The sequence below is a fragment of the Parambassis ranga genome, chromosome 13, assembly GCF_900634625.1.
Source record: "Parambassis ranga chromosome 13, fParRan2.1, whole genome shotgun sequence".
Classification (NCBI taxonomy): domain Eukaryota; kingdom Metazoa; phylum Chordata; class Actinopteri; family Ambassidae; genus Parambassis; species Parambassis ranga.
Genome location: NC_041033.1, coordinates 7891526 through 7906790, shown reverse-complemented (window position 1 = coordinate 7906790; position 15265 = coordinate 7891526). Strand labels below are relative to the sequence as shown.

Here is a 15265-nt window from a genome sequence, read left to right as displayed (position 1 = left end):
CATGATGGATGCTTGACCTCCCCAGGTCTCACACATCCACACATGCATGTCCCCACACACGTCCACATGCTGTCAGGTGATCCGTCACTTGGAGTTTGATGTCATTCCCAAGTTCAAGTGTGCATGGGGGGCAATGATAGATTGAGTGAGACACTGTATGTGGTGTCCCTTAATGCACCAAGCTACATGTATATATTAGGGGTAAACGCACACATGCAAAGCATAAAGAGAGAAGGGGAGACTCATGCAGTTAGTGATACATGAGCACACGCGTCTTTGCATATGCACACCAACACACAGTCACATGTGAGCACATGCACACACACCTGCCTCTGGACAGGGTGACCTTGGATGCTGTGTATAAAAGGAAGGCGGAGCAACGAAGGATGTTACACTGATGAAGAGGAGAGGACAACATTAGGGACCAGGAGAGAAGGATACGGGTGAGAGGAAAGAGGAGTTCAAGGAGAGGAAAGATGGGACGGTTACAGAACGAAAGAAGGGCAAGTGTGGAGTGGACAGGGGAGCTGAAGGGGGGGGGTGACAGGAGCTAGGGGAGGAGAGATGACAGGAGGCAAAGGAGGGAGGTGAGATGAGAGGCGGAGAAAGGGAGGGAGTGGAGGATCTGTTTCTGGGACGGCCAAGCCAGTGAAATGCTGCAGTAAAGCCATACAGCTGAGCTGGTCCGAGCACAGCAGACAAAGACACATCCCCTTCCTCCACATTTCTATACCTCCATCTGCTCCCACCCACCACTTTCACCTCTCTTATTAACCTTCATCTCACCCCACACTTCGACCTGCTCTATCCTCCCTCCCCCTTCCCTTCTCCCTCCCTCCCTCACTCCATCCCTCCCTCCCTCCCCCCATTTCTTCCTTTGCACCAGCCGGTGAGTGAGCAGATTTCAGAACGCCTCTGAGTGGAGGAGGACAAGTGGGGTGGGCCTCGCTCTACCTCTCCTTTTCATCTGTCTGTCCTCTTTTTCTTTACCTGAGCAGGTCAATCTTTATTTGTTTCTCCAGTAACCAATCTGTTTTTTTTTACCTTCTTTTAGTTGTTTTTTCAAATGTTGCTGCATGCTTGATTCTGTTCTTTTGTCTGTTGTCGTCTTTGCGTTCCTTTCTTTTTCTCCTCTGAGTTTTGTACCTGCAGTTTGTGCTCCTGTTTTTATGTCTGTCCATCCATCTGTCTGTCGACGAGGAACAGCAACCATACAAAGGTGAGTCCAGTCTAAAGTTAAGAGCAAGTCTGCTGTTCACACATACACACACACACGTACATGCACACAACTACTTTGGAAGTTAGCGTTGAGTACCAGTTGTCATTGCAGTTTTGTAGTGAAACCTGTGTGGTATTTGAAGCTGGCCTTTTGTTCATTTGTTGTAGTGCAATATTTTTAGACAGAGAAGTACTTTAGTATGCCCATAAGATTTGCCTAGATTTAATCTAATGCAGGTTTTTAGAAAGAGTTGCACGGAGTGGAAAAGGTTGAATTGTGTGTGCGGTTGCAGTCACATATAGAATATCTTTTTTACCCTTCTTTAGTCTCTTTGCTCCTTTTTCTTTTGACTTATATCTGCACACTTTGTACTTTAATGGGTCTTATTTTGGCTGGGATTTTGATTGTTGCTAAATTCTGAAAGGATGAAAATGAACTGAAATTTATTTTAAAAGCATTTTCAGTTGTTCACATATTTGGCCTATTTTCATGTAGCACCTTTTCTGTTTTAAGTGCTACGTTTGTGTAACTGTGTAGTATTGCCCCCCCCCCCCCCAAAAAAAAAAAAAAAAAAACATCTGCAAACATACAGCTGGGGCTGTGCTTTTGCTTTGTATTCTGCGATAGTTCTCACAATTATTGCAGTAAAGGATAAAATTATTGTCACTTGATAACACCTCCAACTACTGAGCTGTAAAATCCTATTTCCATCCATTTTAAAGCGACATATATTGTTTTGATGTCTGATCAGCCTTTGTGCCTTTCCAGATTTATTACTCAAACTGACCCTTATGGGTCACGTTTCATTGTCTCATCTATATATCAAAACAATACGCCCCTGCCAACGTGGTGTTGCTTTGATCCAGGGTTGTTTATAGTTTGGGCTGCAGTTCAGAACCAAAAAGACTGAGAAAGCTGAAAATACATCCTCTATACTCACAAAGTCACCTCTGACTGATTCTCAGTGGAGCAGCTCCAGGTTGTCCTTCCTGATGAGATCAGAGTACAGCTCAGCTTTCAGGGTGTAAGACTGGCTACAGCTCACATACTTGAGCTGTCATGGTATCAGAGATAAAACACGTGCAGTCAAAAGGTACTATAGTGATATGAAAGTGACACAGTATATAGGAAAATATACTGGGGTTACACAATGTGAATGGATCTGCAGGATGGGCTCAAAACCATCATGTTAAGGAAACTGCTGTGTGTAAAGTTTACATGTTGCCTTGTGTCTTTACCAGTTTCAGGGTCAGGTCTAGAACATCTTACATAGTGTGGTGGGCCAAATTAAGGGATCCTTATGTAAAAATAAGTATTATCTAAGTAGTATCTAGATGCTCTGTTGCTGTCTCATCATAAACATAAAAAATAAAAAATCAGCTGCTGATACAAAAAAAGGAAACAAACACTGCTAGTTACCAAGGTAGTCTTATCATGTTCTGTTTGAACAGCTTATAAGTGTGACTCTGTGTCTGTTGGTCCCATGCAGCAAACAAGGAAGGAATAACAATAGGTATAGAATAAAAAGCACAACTTTGATATTCTTCTAAATCTTTATTTAAAATCCATCATGTAATGACAGCTGCTTTCTTCAGAGGCAGCACAGTGCAAGCATAAGTTTGGTGTCTAATAACATTTAAAGTGATGCAACAGCAACTATTCAGGGCAAATTCATACCTAGATGTGGCACAATAATGCACAATAGTGATACCTGTTTTATTGCCTATTATTGTGATATACAGTATTCCTAATATAGACCTTCCTGTTGAAAACTGTACTAAATTTGCCCCAAATATTAACCTGTCATCACTTTGTGGGTCTACAAACCCTGCAAATTAAACATGCATGATTACACACAGACAGCAGTGTCCCATGAAAGGTGACAGGATTAAGGGATTTTCTCAACCTCTGCAGTTGATTTAAAAAGAAAAAGAAAATGTCAGCCTTACTGATCGGTGACTGAATTTATTATTGTAATGCTAAAACTGTACCATGAGTACATCATTTACAAATAATAAAAAATAATAAAAACAAAAACAAACCAACATTGAAGGCCTAACCCATGCCATCAAATTTGGAAGCACTAACCTCCTTACAGGATTTCAGGTTTCAGAGAAACCTCTTGACAGCTGCCCTGTTGTCACGATATAAACACCATAAGACATTCAGAGATACAAAACAAAGCTTACATGCTGAGTGGACATTAAAGAGTGATCAAGTATTTTAATATGAAGAGACATTTTTTTTTTAACATTCAAGGTGCTCTGACTAAATAAAACATATACCACACATTCCAAAAGACCATCGTAGTATCTTTATAACTTCTGTATTTTATGTTTTCCTCATTCCTATTATATTCACATGCTCTCCACTGTGTATACATTAGACAGGTGTCAATGTGTTAATGTGCAAATTAATGCCACTATTGAGGTAAAGGCATTACTTTGGAGATTATATGCACACACATAAAGTGTACCGTATGTTTTGAGGAGTAATGGCCCAACTTAAAGAATGTTTTCTTCTCCCCTTATAAAACAGAGTTCCTGCTTGTTTTAGTGTTCATAACAATAAAGACATAGGGTAGATTATCATGAGGAAATGGATTGATATTTTACAGAAGCCAAATAAAATATAAATAAAATATGTCTAATGCCATAAGTGTATATTTAGTTTATTAAAATAAAAACATCCAGTAAAATGATTAACAGTATAACTACATAGCTGCTATGTTCTTATTTTAAAGGCGTTTACATATTGTGTTCAGCAGCTTAATGTCTTTTATCACAAACTGGGATAGTGTGTTAGTCTGATTTCAGTCTAACATAAGAGAGTGAAATAGCACTGTGTTAGATCACAAACAAAGGAAAAACATGTATGTGTTTTGGTTTGTTGTTTTGGTCGATCTGATGCTGTTGGTGACTGATATTTGGTTCATCCAATCACCCGAGAGAACCTGTCCTTTCCAAATTGTTTCCTGGGGTGACTTCCCATGTAGTGTCTCAGTTGTTTATTACACCTTTTATGTGTATACATACATGAGTCAACATAAAAAAATAAAAGTATTTTCATACATGGTGCCCACTATGCGCTACTATAAACCATATGGTTTTCTATGAAACATAAAATAACAGTTTCTTCTTTATTTTTTTTCTTTAAATGTGCAGTATAATACACTGTACACTTAAATTAAATTAATGTTTATTATTTATTTATTTATCATTAATTATTATTAATAGATTTTTGAAGTTTATCTTGTCCCATATCTTAGCATCTTATCATCTGTTGTCTGCTGGGACTCAGCTGTCATCAGGATGAACATTAGTGTTAAACTGTTGTCTGTGTGTAGGTCACTGTTTTTCGAAAGGCTGCCACTAACAGGAATTATATGATTGTGGGTGCAATATAAGTTTTTTCACGGATATGTTATGACTGACAGTAATCAACGATAATTCACTTTATCTAAACTTCTCGATGCTACTTATATTTGTGTTTGTATAGAGGAATTCTGAGTGGAAATCCTTTTTCTATAATGCTAATGATTGTACTGTTCTATATGCTCCACTAATACTCGCTTTAACCCTATAAATACCAAAAAAAAAAAAAACTGGACTGAAATCAGTGCCCGGCACTACAACCTCTGTGTTCAGGCACTCTCATGTCATTCCTTCATAAAGTGACGGGCTTGACGAACAAGAAGTCTTTCATTTGAGTGGACAGCATGACATACAGTAGAGATATAAAAACAAAAATGCACTATGTTGGTCATATTAGTATAGAATGTAACCTAAAAAGTGCTCTGAAATGTTTCTGATATTCACAGCCTGGTAACAAGTGCAGTGATCCAGTGATAAAAACAGTGAGGGGAAAAAACTAAGACAAAGGCAGATCGAAAATATTAACAGATAAAATGCTTCGCCATGTCACAGTAGAAAAAGTGTAATTAATCAAATTAAATATGGATAATATAAAGAAATATAATGTCATATCTTTAAAATGAGATATATCAGTGTATCTCATGTTTTTTCAGTTGTAGTGATTTTTAAGTTTTATAGACATAATCTTTTTATCAAAAAATTAAAACAGAAAACAGGAACATATAGATATAGAGAGAGAGGAAATACAGAGCTCTCTGCTTGTCATCGGGGGCATTGTAATGGAGCCATTCTTAATGTGCTTGTCTAACTGTGACAGATCAAAATGTTTACTCTGAAATAGGTTTACTGAATGAAGCACAAATACAATATGCAAATATATATATATATAGAATATTGAAAACTGAATTATACAAGGAGCCTTCATAGACACATAAACATCATTTAGCTAACAACTGTATCTACTGCGTCAACATTACGACACGGTGCCTTTAGTTAAAGACATGGCTTTAAGGCAAATGTAGACAAAATGCTGCATTCAACAAAACCAAAAAAACTAAATCTCAATAATAATGTGTGTGACAGTGGATCTGACAGCACAGCTGTCAAATACACAAACAACATCTGAACTGCAATTTCATAGTTTTAACTTCCGTCCAGCATGAATTTCAGTCTCCACAATGATTGTTAGTAGTCTTGTGTTAGTTGCAGGCATTTAATAGTTTTTCCCTCACAAAGCGTGGGACTGAAATTGAAATCTGTTAAAATTAAGAGAGGAAAATGTCACACTTTGATGCTGTGTTTTGTTTCAATTTTATATTCAAAATATACCATACTATAAATTTTTAGGTCATACCGCCCGGCCCCTAGCCTGTCCTATAGTGTTCTATGTAAATGGCAGTCTAATGCTATCAACATTGACCTGAAGCTATTGAGTAAAGTTTAGTGGTTAAGTCCCTGGCTTATTGCAAGAAAAAAAACACACACATTTCACACAGACATATAGAAATATATATATATACACACACACATTCAGGTAACTCACACACACTAATACACACACGCACACACATGCAAAAAGGATGGAAGTATCTGGACAATGATTCAAGCAGTGGTTACTATAGGTCTTCAGGGAAGGGTGTACATGTCTGAAAGAAAAGAGAGAGAGAGAGGGAGAGAATGACACAATATCTTTGGCTTAAACTCATGATGTGGTTTGTAGATGCCCCAGTAAATAAAGCTCCCAAGAGACGAAGCCAGGATGTTGAAAGATCTGGGGCACAACACACACACACACAGACACAATCATGTACACACATATGATATTACATGCTTATTTTTGCCACCTTTAAGGATATTGCACACTCTTTTGTTAGAGAGATGAGTTCCAACTCAGAGGCTTTGTTTCTTATAGAATATTGAAATGGTGTGGATGAATGAAACTGTTGAGTTTGAGTAACACTGGTATGGTAACAGTGCCTTAACTTTATCTAGTGTTGGCATTTATGATAGTTATATGTCATGGCTTTCATATGGTTCTCTGTGGGTGGATTAACAATGTTGACAATAGGAGTTCTACAGCAGTGAACAGTGATTCAATGAGTCACTGCATTCAATCATCTTGGATGACTGAAGCCACTTATTCGGATCATATTCAAATTAAGATTAAGATTAACTGTATTAATCCCTGTAGGGAAATTAGGTAATGAACCTTGTCAGCCATAGGATTTTGAACATTTTAGGCGACACACAGAGAATGGGTTCTAATAGTCAGCTTTGGCTTCATGGCAGACATTGTGTTATTATGGACTGTTTTTTTACCAGATGAGGTGTTGGAAATAGACCGCCACATGTCGCTGGTTCGTTGTCATGATCCAGCTATGGTTGTCTATAAATATGAGAGAAGAAAGAACACAGGTCAGCTTCAGATTCAGAACAGGGATTTGACCCATCACCAGTAAAGTGCTTAATCCATGGACACAGCTGTGTCTCCACTGTGTGGCTTCACTTTTATGAAAAAAAGCATTAGGTCTTACTTGGTTCCCTTGTCCGGTTCAGGCTCCAGTTTCCCCTCCTCCTCCATCTTTTCCTCTGAAATCAGTTCCTGTTTCTTATGTCGACGAAGACATTTCACCACTACCATGGAAAGGATCAGCAGAGCTAATGCTCCGCCCACTGACGCCCCAATTGCAACTGCAATGGTTGAATCCCTCGGAGGGGGAACTGAGGAAAGGAAAAGAGGGGGTTAACTATTTTGTAGACAAAGAATGAAGACAAGTGCAATGCAGGCTAAAAGCTCTACTGGGCTGATTAAACAGAGTGGAAAGAAAAAACCAAAGTGCTGAGTTAGCCTCTAACGTGTGTGAGTGTGAGTGCAAGAGAGATGCTGAGGGACTAAGTTCAACCTTTTGTTGGACATTAATAAGTAAAAAGCTGACTCCTCACCAGTAGATCCACAAGCTCTAAGAAACACACAGGAAGCATGTCATTTATCCTTATCTAACTGTCTGAGTAGAAGTTTTTTACTTGTATTTGATTTACAACAATGCAAACGGTCACTTATACAAACGTGCATATACTGCTTATATGTAGACATTTTTAGGTGCACACATAAACATTGATAAGACACAGCTGCCATTTGTTAGTTGTTTTTAAATAGTCATGACTCAGCAGAAGTTACATTGCTTATAGCTAACTTTTTTGCAGGAGTGTAACGTCAGTGTCTTACGTTCTGTGACAACATTGAGACGTATGACACCGTGTCCCTGGATGCGGTCTGGGGGGTTTCTCACATAGCAGTTGTAAATCCCCTCATCCTCCAGCTGAACATCGGACAGAGTGATTGACAGGTCGTTCTTCTCCAGGTTCCCAGCAAACATGACCCTCTCTCCAAACCGGTCAGAGCGCAAAGGCACCATTCCTTTTTTCTTGTAGTACGTCATAAACTATAAAAAGAAATCTAGTGTTTATTCCCTGTAAGACTTAACAAGTGCATATGTTTGCAGGATGGCTGTTTTACCATCTCCTCTGTATCGTTGAGTGTTTCTTGGTAGGTCCAGTTCATCGCAAACTTGGTGATGTCCATCTTGTAGCAGGAGGTGAATGTGCAGGAGATTTTGACAGTAGTTCCATTTAGTGCATTAATGTTACTGGCCACCAGCACATCCATGCATGAACAACCTGAGGATAAAACATTAGTGTAAAGCATGCTAGTATATAAAAATATGTCAAATATGTCACCATTTTGTTTTTGTAAAAAATGTTAACACTATAAATTATTAATGTGCATGCAACATTTACATAAAGAGAGAAAAGATGATTATAAGGTAAGGCTTTAAAAGGCAAAGAAATTAAACATGATTTGTAATGGCGTTTTGTTTTTTCTAGTAATGTTCATATGTAACAGTAAATTTGCTTGTTAGATAGTTTGGTTGGGAACACTGATGTTAATGTAGCAATTCTTTCTTAGTTTGTCAGATTTGTTACTCTGATTAGGTGGTGCACTGTAAGCATATCATCTTCAGTCCTCTGAACACCAATGTTCAGATATCCTCCGCAGCTTCTTGTGTTTCCCGCTTTGATCTTAGTGGGTATTGATCTGGTATTTGGTGACTGATAGATGGTTTATCCAATCACAGGCTATGTATTCTTTTGAGAGTACCTGTCGCTTTCAAATGGGGCAACTTCCCATGTAGTACCACACTTTTTGTGTGCCTGTATGTATAAGGTTCATATTGTTGATGTATAGGGTTCACCAATCAAGTAAGTAAAAATCAGGGGAACTTTATAAGTTGTAGCATGGACATATTTTTCCATGTAGCTGCTAAATCCTGGACTCCCTCAGGAAAAGCTGCACTTCAGGCTGACAGTTGCTTGATGTGAATTTTTAACAGAACAGGTTTAAAGTGGTACCTGTTATATACTTAACATTTCCAGCCTATTCACATAGAAAGTGTTCATGTCAGCATGTTTGTTTTATCTATTTAAATGCATGCCTTACTAAGGAAGGAAAGATTTTGTGTGTTCGGGTAGTTGCATTTAAAAGCTTAGTAGTGCTTCTTTTCATCTAGGATCTCATGGCCATGATGTCTGTCTGACAAACCCTTTTATACAAGTATCTAGAACCGGAACAGTATCTGTGCATGTAATACTCCACTTTGAGTTTAATGTTCTAGAATGAAAGTCAAATGCATATAGCTGTACCTAATACAACTTGAAATGAAATTAAAGTATCATTTAGTTTCCTCAAGTTTCCTCCTCCCATCCAACATTATGTCTCAGCATGGGCTTACACTCCCCAGACAGAATCTCTGCCTCTCTCACAGTAGGTGTGTGTGTGTGTGTGTGTGATGGGACTCTGCACCATTCTCTCCTCTGCAGTCGAGTGTTTCTGGCTCCCTTCCCACTGCTGCTGCACCACTCCACAGGCCTGCCTCTCTGCATCACACACACAAACACACACACACATACACTCCCATGCACTTTCTACTCTCCACCCACTGCCCATATATATAATTTACAAACATACACACAGTTTTTCTATGTGCACAGTCCATAACAGTCAGGTGTCTTGTGATGCAGCACTGCACATGCTTCACGTTCTCTAATAAACACATGCACCCATACACACACCCTCCTGCGAGGTGTGCGTTGTCAGCAGAGAGCTAACCCTGCTAGCAATGCTATGTCAATGTCATCCCTGCACATTGACCTATCTGCACACACGACTCACAGATTCATGCAGACACCGCTGTCACTGACACACACGCAGACACGTCATACACATATTGTATGTGCCTTTAGTTGTGCTCTGATATAGTGTGAGAAACAGTTTGATACAGGCTCCTGCTCCTGCTGACTCAGCAGTCCTGTGGATAGTGAGAAAGAGAGGCAGATGCAGACTTGCTAACAGATGAAATACTGCAGTGAAGCACCCTCGTGTGACTCCTCCCTCTCTCAGCCCCTCCCTCTTTCCTCTTCCATCTTTGTCCACCTCTTTTGCCTCCTCTCATGCCTATTTCCTTGTACCTCTTCTTTTCAACCCCTACGCCACTCTCTCTCTCTCTCTCTATCTTTATGTTTCTGTACTTAATTACCCTCTTGTATTCTATTACATGCATTTCTCTCTATTACTCCTTTCTGTTTTCTCAATTGTTCTCTTGAATCACAAGGTCAGTGCAGTGGAAAAAACTGAGGCAGGTCTGTTACATCATCTTTCATTACCCATTCCCACTATTCAACTCTGTGAGCAACTTTTCATCAGGTTTGACACAATAACATCTGTTTACAGCTTCAATGTTTGGTGGTAAAAGAATTCATTTTGATGTAATGGAAGAGAAGTGGTGTTAGGACATGAAGTCTGCACTATCACTTATAAGGTGCAGTCAATTAGATTATACTAACATTTGTTACACATTCGTGTATAGCACAGACACTGTAATGTCAGCCATTTGTTTTATGTCATCATTAGGTATCCACACCCTAAACCATACCCTAGTTATCATCTGTTTCACCCTAAATTTGATAGTGAATTGTGTTTGTATTCTGGACTAAACTCTCCCAGATCTCAGGACAGTTTGTGGAATTGGACTCAGCATGAAAATCCAATGAAAACCAGCTTGACAAAAACACAGACAGTATCCTTTCAAGGTCTTCTCAACAAGTGATTTAAAGCTGCTTAAAGGGCACAAAGGGCTGCAGCTAATATTCAGAGGATGTTCCAAAAAAATCTGACTTATTTTCATTTACAAGGAGTCAGTGTTGCAGTTTCTATAAGTAACACCACTCATTTCACATAAGCTTAAATTTAATCTGAAAACTTTTCGTTCTTTTTGACTTTTTTGACCTTCTCCTCCTTCTGAGCCTGTCAAGTCCATCACAAAACATCTTTAACTGACTTAGATTGGGTTTAAAATTTCAAATGTCCTATGGCAATATTAGCTGTCCTACTAGTTGCTACCAGTTCTGATAGACCAAAAATATCACAATGTATTATATTTGCAAACTTGACTGCAACAAGGAAAAAGGGGAAAGTAGGCGTGTAGGTCTTTGTGGATAACATTATATCCCAAACTGGCTGTCCCTAAATTTTTGCCTCTTAAATCAGTTATGGTCTGGTATTGCCTGTGGCACCCCATGCTTTAGCGAAGGCCGCGCTGCATTTTGCACACAGCAGCAGCCTGAACATAGCCCTCTGCAGAAATATAGGCATTCCCGGGGGACATGTCCTTTGGGATGGAGAACATTTTGTCTGATTATGTCATAGCAAGAATAGGGCAGGGTCACTGTTTTAATTCTATAACATTAACACATAAACACTGTGTCCTGTTTACTGACCATATTTAATTATAACACTGTATAATGTCTGCACAGTTTTTCAGAACTGAATATCAAACATGGAAAATATTGACCAGCTGTTTGAGCAGAGATGGTTCCATTCCATTCCATGACCTCCTCTCCCCTCTACTCTCTCACTATTATGCATTATTGACAACCATGTCTACTTATAGTTAAAGTCACAAAGTCTGCTTGTTTAAGCCTTTTTGGACAGTAGATTTTAATGACAGTCAGTAAACTCTACAGAAGGTTTAGATAATAAAATTTCATTAAAAATAAAAATAAATTAATCTGTTTCTTAAAGACTTTTTATAGTTCTGAGAAACTATTTTTAACAGAGCCAGAGGCATACAAACTAACAAACTTACATCTGAGCAAATCTCCCAGGTGTTCCCTTTATTATGACACCAAAAGTATTCAAATACACCTTGTGGTTGCTGAAATATACTCTATTCATTTTGGGCATGCCATTTTCAAGCTGATGCCTTAAAAATAGGCTGGGGTGGAAGGGGTTAATTCTGGTAATCCAAACAATAATTCTGCTAGAGGTGCCATATAAACAAATAATTAAAAAAAATATCAAGTACATAGTTATGTAGTTTTCCAGCAGAATTATTGTGGAACTGAGCACACACTGTCATGATTATATTATGTAATAATCAGTATCTATCATACAGGTAAGGTGCTATCTTTGTAAAGTTCTGCATCGTAATATTGATGGAAGAGTGTGCACGATGCTAATTGCATGTTTCGTTGTACTACACGTAGTGTGCAATGCTTGACAACCAATCAGTCTGTTATCTAGCGTTATAGTAATATAATGCTCCCCTGAAAAATCAAAGTATATGTGCTTATTTGGTGTTTTTTCAATGACTGTAAATATTTATGTGTCATGAAAAGGCACTGCTGGGATTCGAACCCAGGATCTCCTGTTTACTAGACAGGCGCTTTAACCAACTAAGCCACAGCGCCTGTGAAGTTGGATCTCATTGGCAGAATCTTTCTGCTGACCCAAAGGGTACATCTACTGTTGGATAAAAGTAGATAGTAGTTAAAACAAGACAAAAAGAGTTTACCGCTGTTACATTGACTGTGTAACTGTGCTGGTTTAATTTGATGCTTCTCTTCCAACATGAGTAGCTGCACCTTGCCCTGCTTTATGACCACTCCAATGTATTTATGATACCTGCATATCATCCTCATGCACTACTGCCCTCTGGTGCCTCTTTGTGGGAATGGCAACTGAGGATGCTGAGCAAAGGTAAAAACACTGGCGGGCAGAGGGGGGTCAATATGTGCTGCAGAAATGCGGCTTCGGCAGATTTACTGTTGACATTCTCCTAAAGACAGACAACAGCATAACAAAAATGATATAAATTATAATATAATAATAATAATATAAACTTGTGTTTTTACAAAACACTGTAGTACTTCTCATCCTAACAAAATAAAGTATACACAAAGAAGCACCAAAGAGCGTTTGTGGGAGGAAGCAAAATAATTAATACTATCCTGTCTCCCATGTGTGCAATACTAGCTGTACTGTGTCTCTGTTGTTTTCATGAGTACGTTTAAGGTGTGGTTAAACATGCAGTATGCAGTCATATTACAGTGTCTTAACTGTGTAATATATTTAAATTGTGGATAAATATTTCTGGCTGCTCAGTTTGTCTTATAATCAATCATAGATTTCAATAATCAATAATAGATTTTTAATATGGTATATTTTTTGTGTTTGTGCACAAAACCTTATGTGATATTTTTATTATTTATTTAATATTAAAAAGCAAAACAAACAAACTAGGGAAATATACCATAGTAAAATATGGTACCTTTGTTTTTGTATTTATCACAGGCCGTGTGCCATTGAAATTCAAAACAAATGAGCAGCAGTAGTTTAGTAGTGTTGCTGTGCAACAAGTTCCCCAGCAACAGTGTGTTGGAATAGATGAACAAGCGAAGGATGCTTACGCCCTCTAAAAATACACTGGCACTGGTTTTTCCTATGTCTTTTAAAAAACAAATGAATATTTTTATTTTATATAATGTCTTCTCTTACAAAGAATTATTTCATCTCATTACTGATGCAGCCAGAGCACATTTGGAAGTCAAAATCCATCCACAATGCACCAGACAGAGCTGTGCATGATATGCACTAGTACGATGACATGATGACCCTGGTTTTTCATGTAAACATGATGAAAATGTCCTTATTATGGCTTTAGTTTAGTAACCACTGACTGACCCCTCCCTGCATGATCCTGCCTGATGCACAGCTTGATAACTCAACCTTGGATGCCTCATGGGATAAGTGGCAAACAAATAAATGCATAATTAACAAAGATAGGGGGGGGGGGAATCTATATCACTGCATTTAAAAAAAGCTGTGATAATCCTCTCACTGATGCAACAAGCTGATGCACCTTTGTCACGGCTGACAAGTGTTATTGTTCTGGCTTACTGCTAACAGTGGGTTGTGAGCTTATATATATGGGGAACATTGTGTGACATAATACTAACATAGTCCAATGGTAGCTCTGTCTTTCTTCCATGCAGCTGCAGCTCTCAGCTTGACCAGAATTGTGGTTTTTAGCTGTATTAGTGGAAAGACACTATATATATGTGTCTCCATCCAGTAAACAGCAGGCAAATGAAGGCCCCTCTGTGGTCTCCTGGAAGGAGCCTGACATATATTTAATTCTGCTGGGGAGCACTGGCTTCATGTTTGGGCCTATTTGATTGTTCTGTTTGTCCATTGCATTAGAAGAGGGTTACACTGTGTGCTTACATCTGGTGGTTTGGTTTGATACTCATTGTGTGTTCATATAACATGAAGGTTTATGTTTGCTATACTGAATACAAGGATTATGAATATCTACAGCACCTTATTATTAAAGGCTTATTTCCTCCCATCACTCACAGCACTCATACACACACAACCACACTGAATACTATCATTAGGTGCCAACACTATGCCAATATTTATTTTTATATTGTGCATCACAATTCCCTTTATAGGCTGTGATCCACCAGGACACTAATTTAGCTGCCAAAGAGGATAAACAAAGACGTAGAAAGGGAGAAAATCAGTCTTTCCCAAAATGATCACATCGATCAGAAATCAGTAAAAAGCTCCAACAAAGCCACAACAACCTCATCTGAAGTAATGGCCTTGTCAGAATAGGAATGCTGGTTTATAACCCGATATTATCTCAAATTACAACCATTTACACCCACCACTCCCCCTCTTCTCCCGTCTCTTCCGTGACACTGTAAAAAGCCTACACGTCTGTTTAGGTATAAAAAGGGAGATCTCATCCCATCGGACATTTAATGGATGTATTAATGTATCAGTTCATCGATCGTTTGGGTGGTTTTGTTTCTTACCAGAGAGCGAGAGCAGCAGCAGCAGCAGCAGCGGCGCGCTCACAAGCTGAACGCCAGAGCTCCTCTCTTGCGCGGGGGTAGACATCTTCTCGGCTTATTCTTAAAAATCACGTCTAAATCTTTAGAAAAAATAGAATCATATAGAAAAAAAGAGCAGCAAGCGTGCTCCTAGTGTGTGCGTTTAAATGGTAAAAACTGTATTTTTTTGTTTTAGAGGCAGGACATGGCTGGCAGTGTCTGTAGCCTTATGACGGTTGATCTTATGGTTGTCGGTCTTATTGGCTGTGGAGGAAGAAGAGCAGAGAGCGTGCACAGAGAGTGAGAAAACACTACAATTAAGATGGAGGGCACTTAAACAGTTTGTATTCAATGTATTATTATACACATCTTCAACTGATTTTCATGGAAAAAAAGATTAATTTCATGTAGGCTACGATAATATGTTCTTCTT

General features: G+C 38.7%; 1 protein-coding gene and 1 non-coding gene across 3 annotated transcripts; both read right to left on the bottom strand.

Moving 5' to 3' along the window:
* Positions 1–2860: 2860 nt before the first annotated feature.
* scn2b (sodium channel, voltage-gated, type II, beta) lies at positions 2861–15055 on the bottom strand. 2 transcript variants are annotated; one of them, XM_028419659.1, is made up of 6 exons: positions 14815–15055; positions 8111–8271; positions 7820–8036; positions 7128–7314; positions 6913–6979; positions 2861–6239 (listed from the first exon to the last, which is right to left on the bottom strand). In XM_028419659.1, exons 1-5 carry the CDS (start codon positions 14897–14899, stop codon positions 6970–6972), a joined length of 660 nt encoding a protein of 219 aa, XP_028275460.1. In that variant the 5' UTR covers positions 14900–15055; the 3' UTR covers positions 2861–6239; positions 6913–6969. The 2 variants fall into 2 exon arrangements, with proteins under 2 accessions (XP_028275460.1, XP_028275461.1); XM_028419660.1 differs by lacking the exons at positions 2861–6239; positions 6913–6979 and having other exon boundaries at positions 7124–7314.
* On the bottom strand, positions 12326–12399 carry trnat-agu (transfer RNA threonine (anticodon AGU)). Its single transcript has one exon. It is a non-coding gene; the product is annotated as a tRNA-Thr (tRNA).
* Positions 15056–15265: the final 210 nt, after the last annotated feature.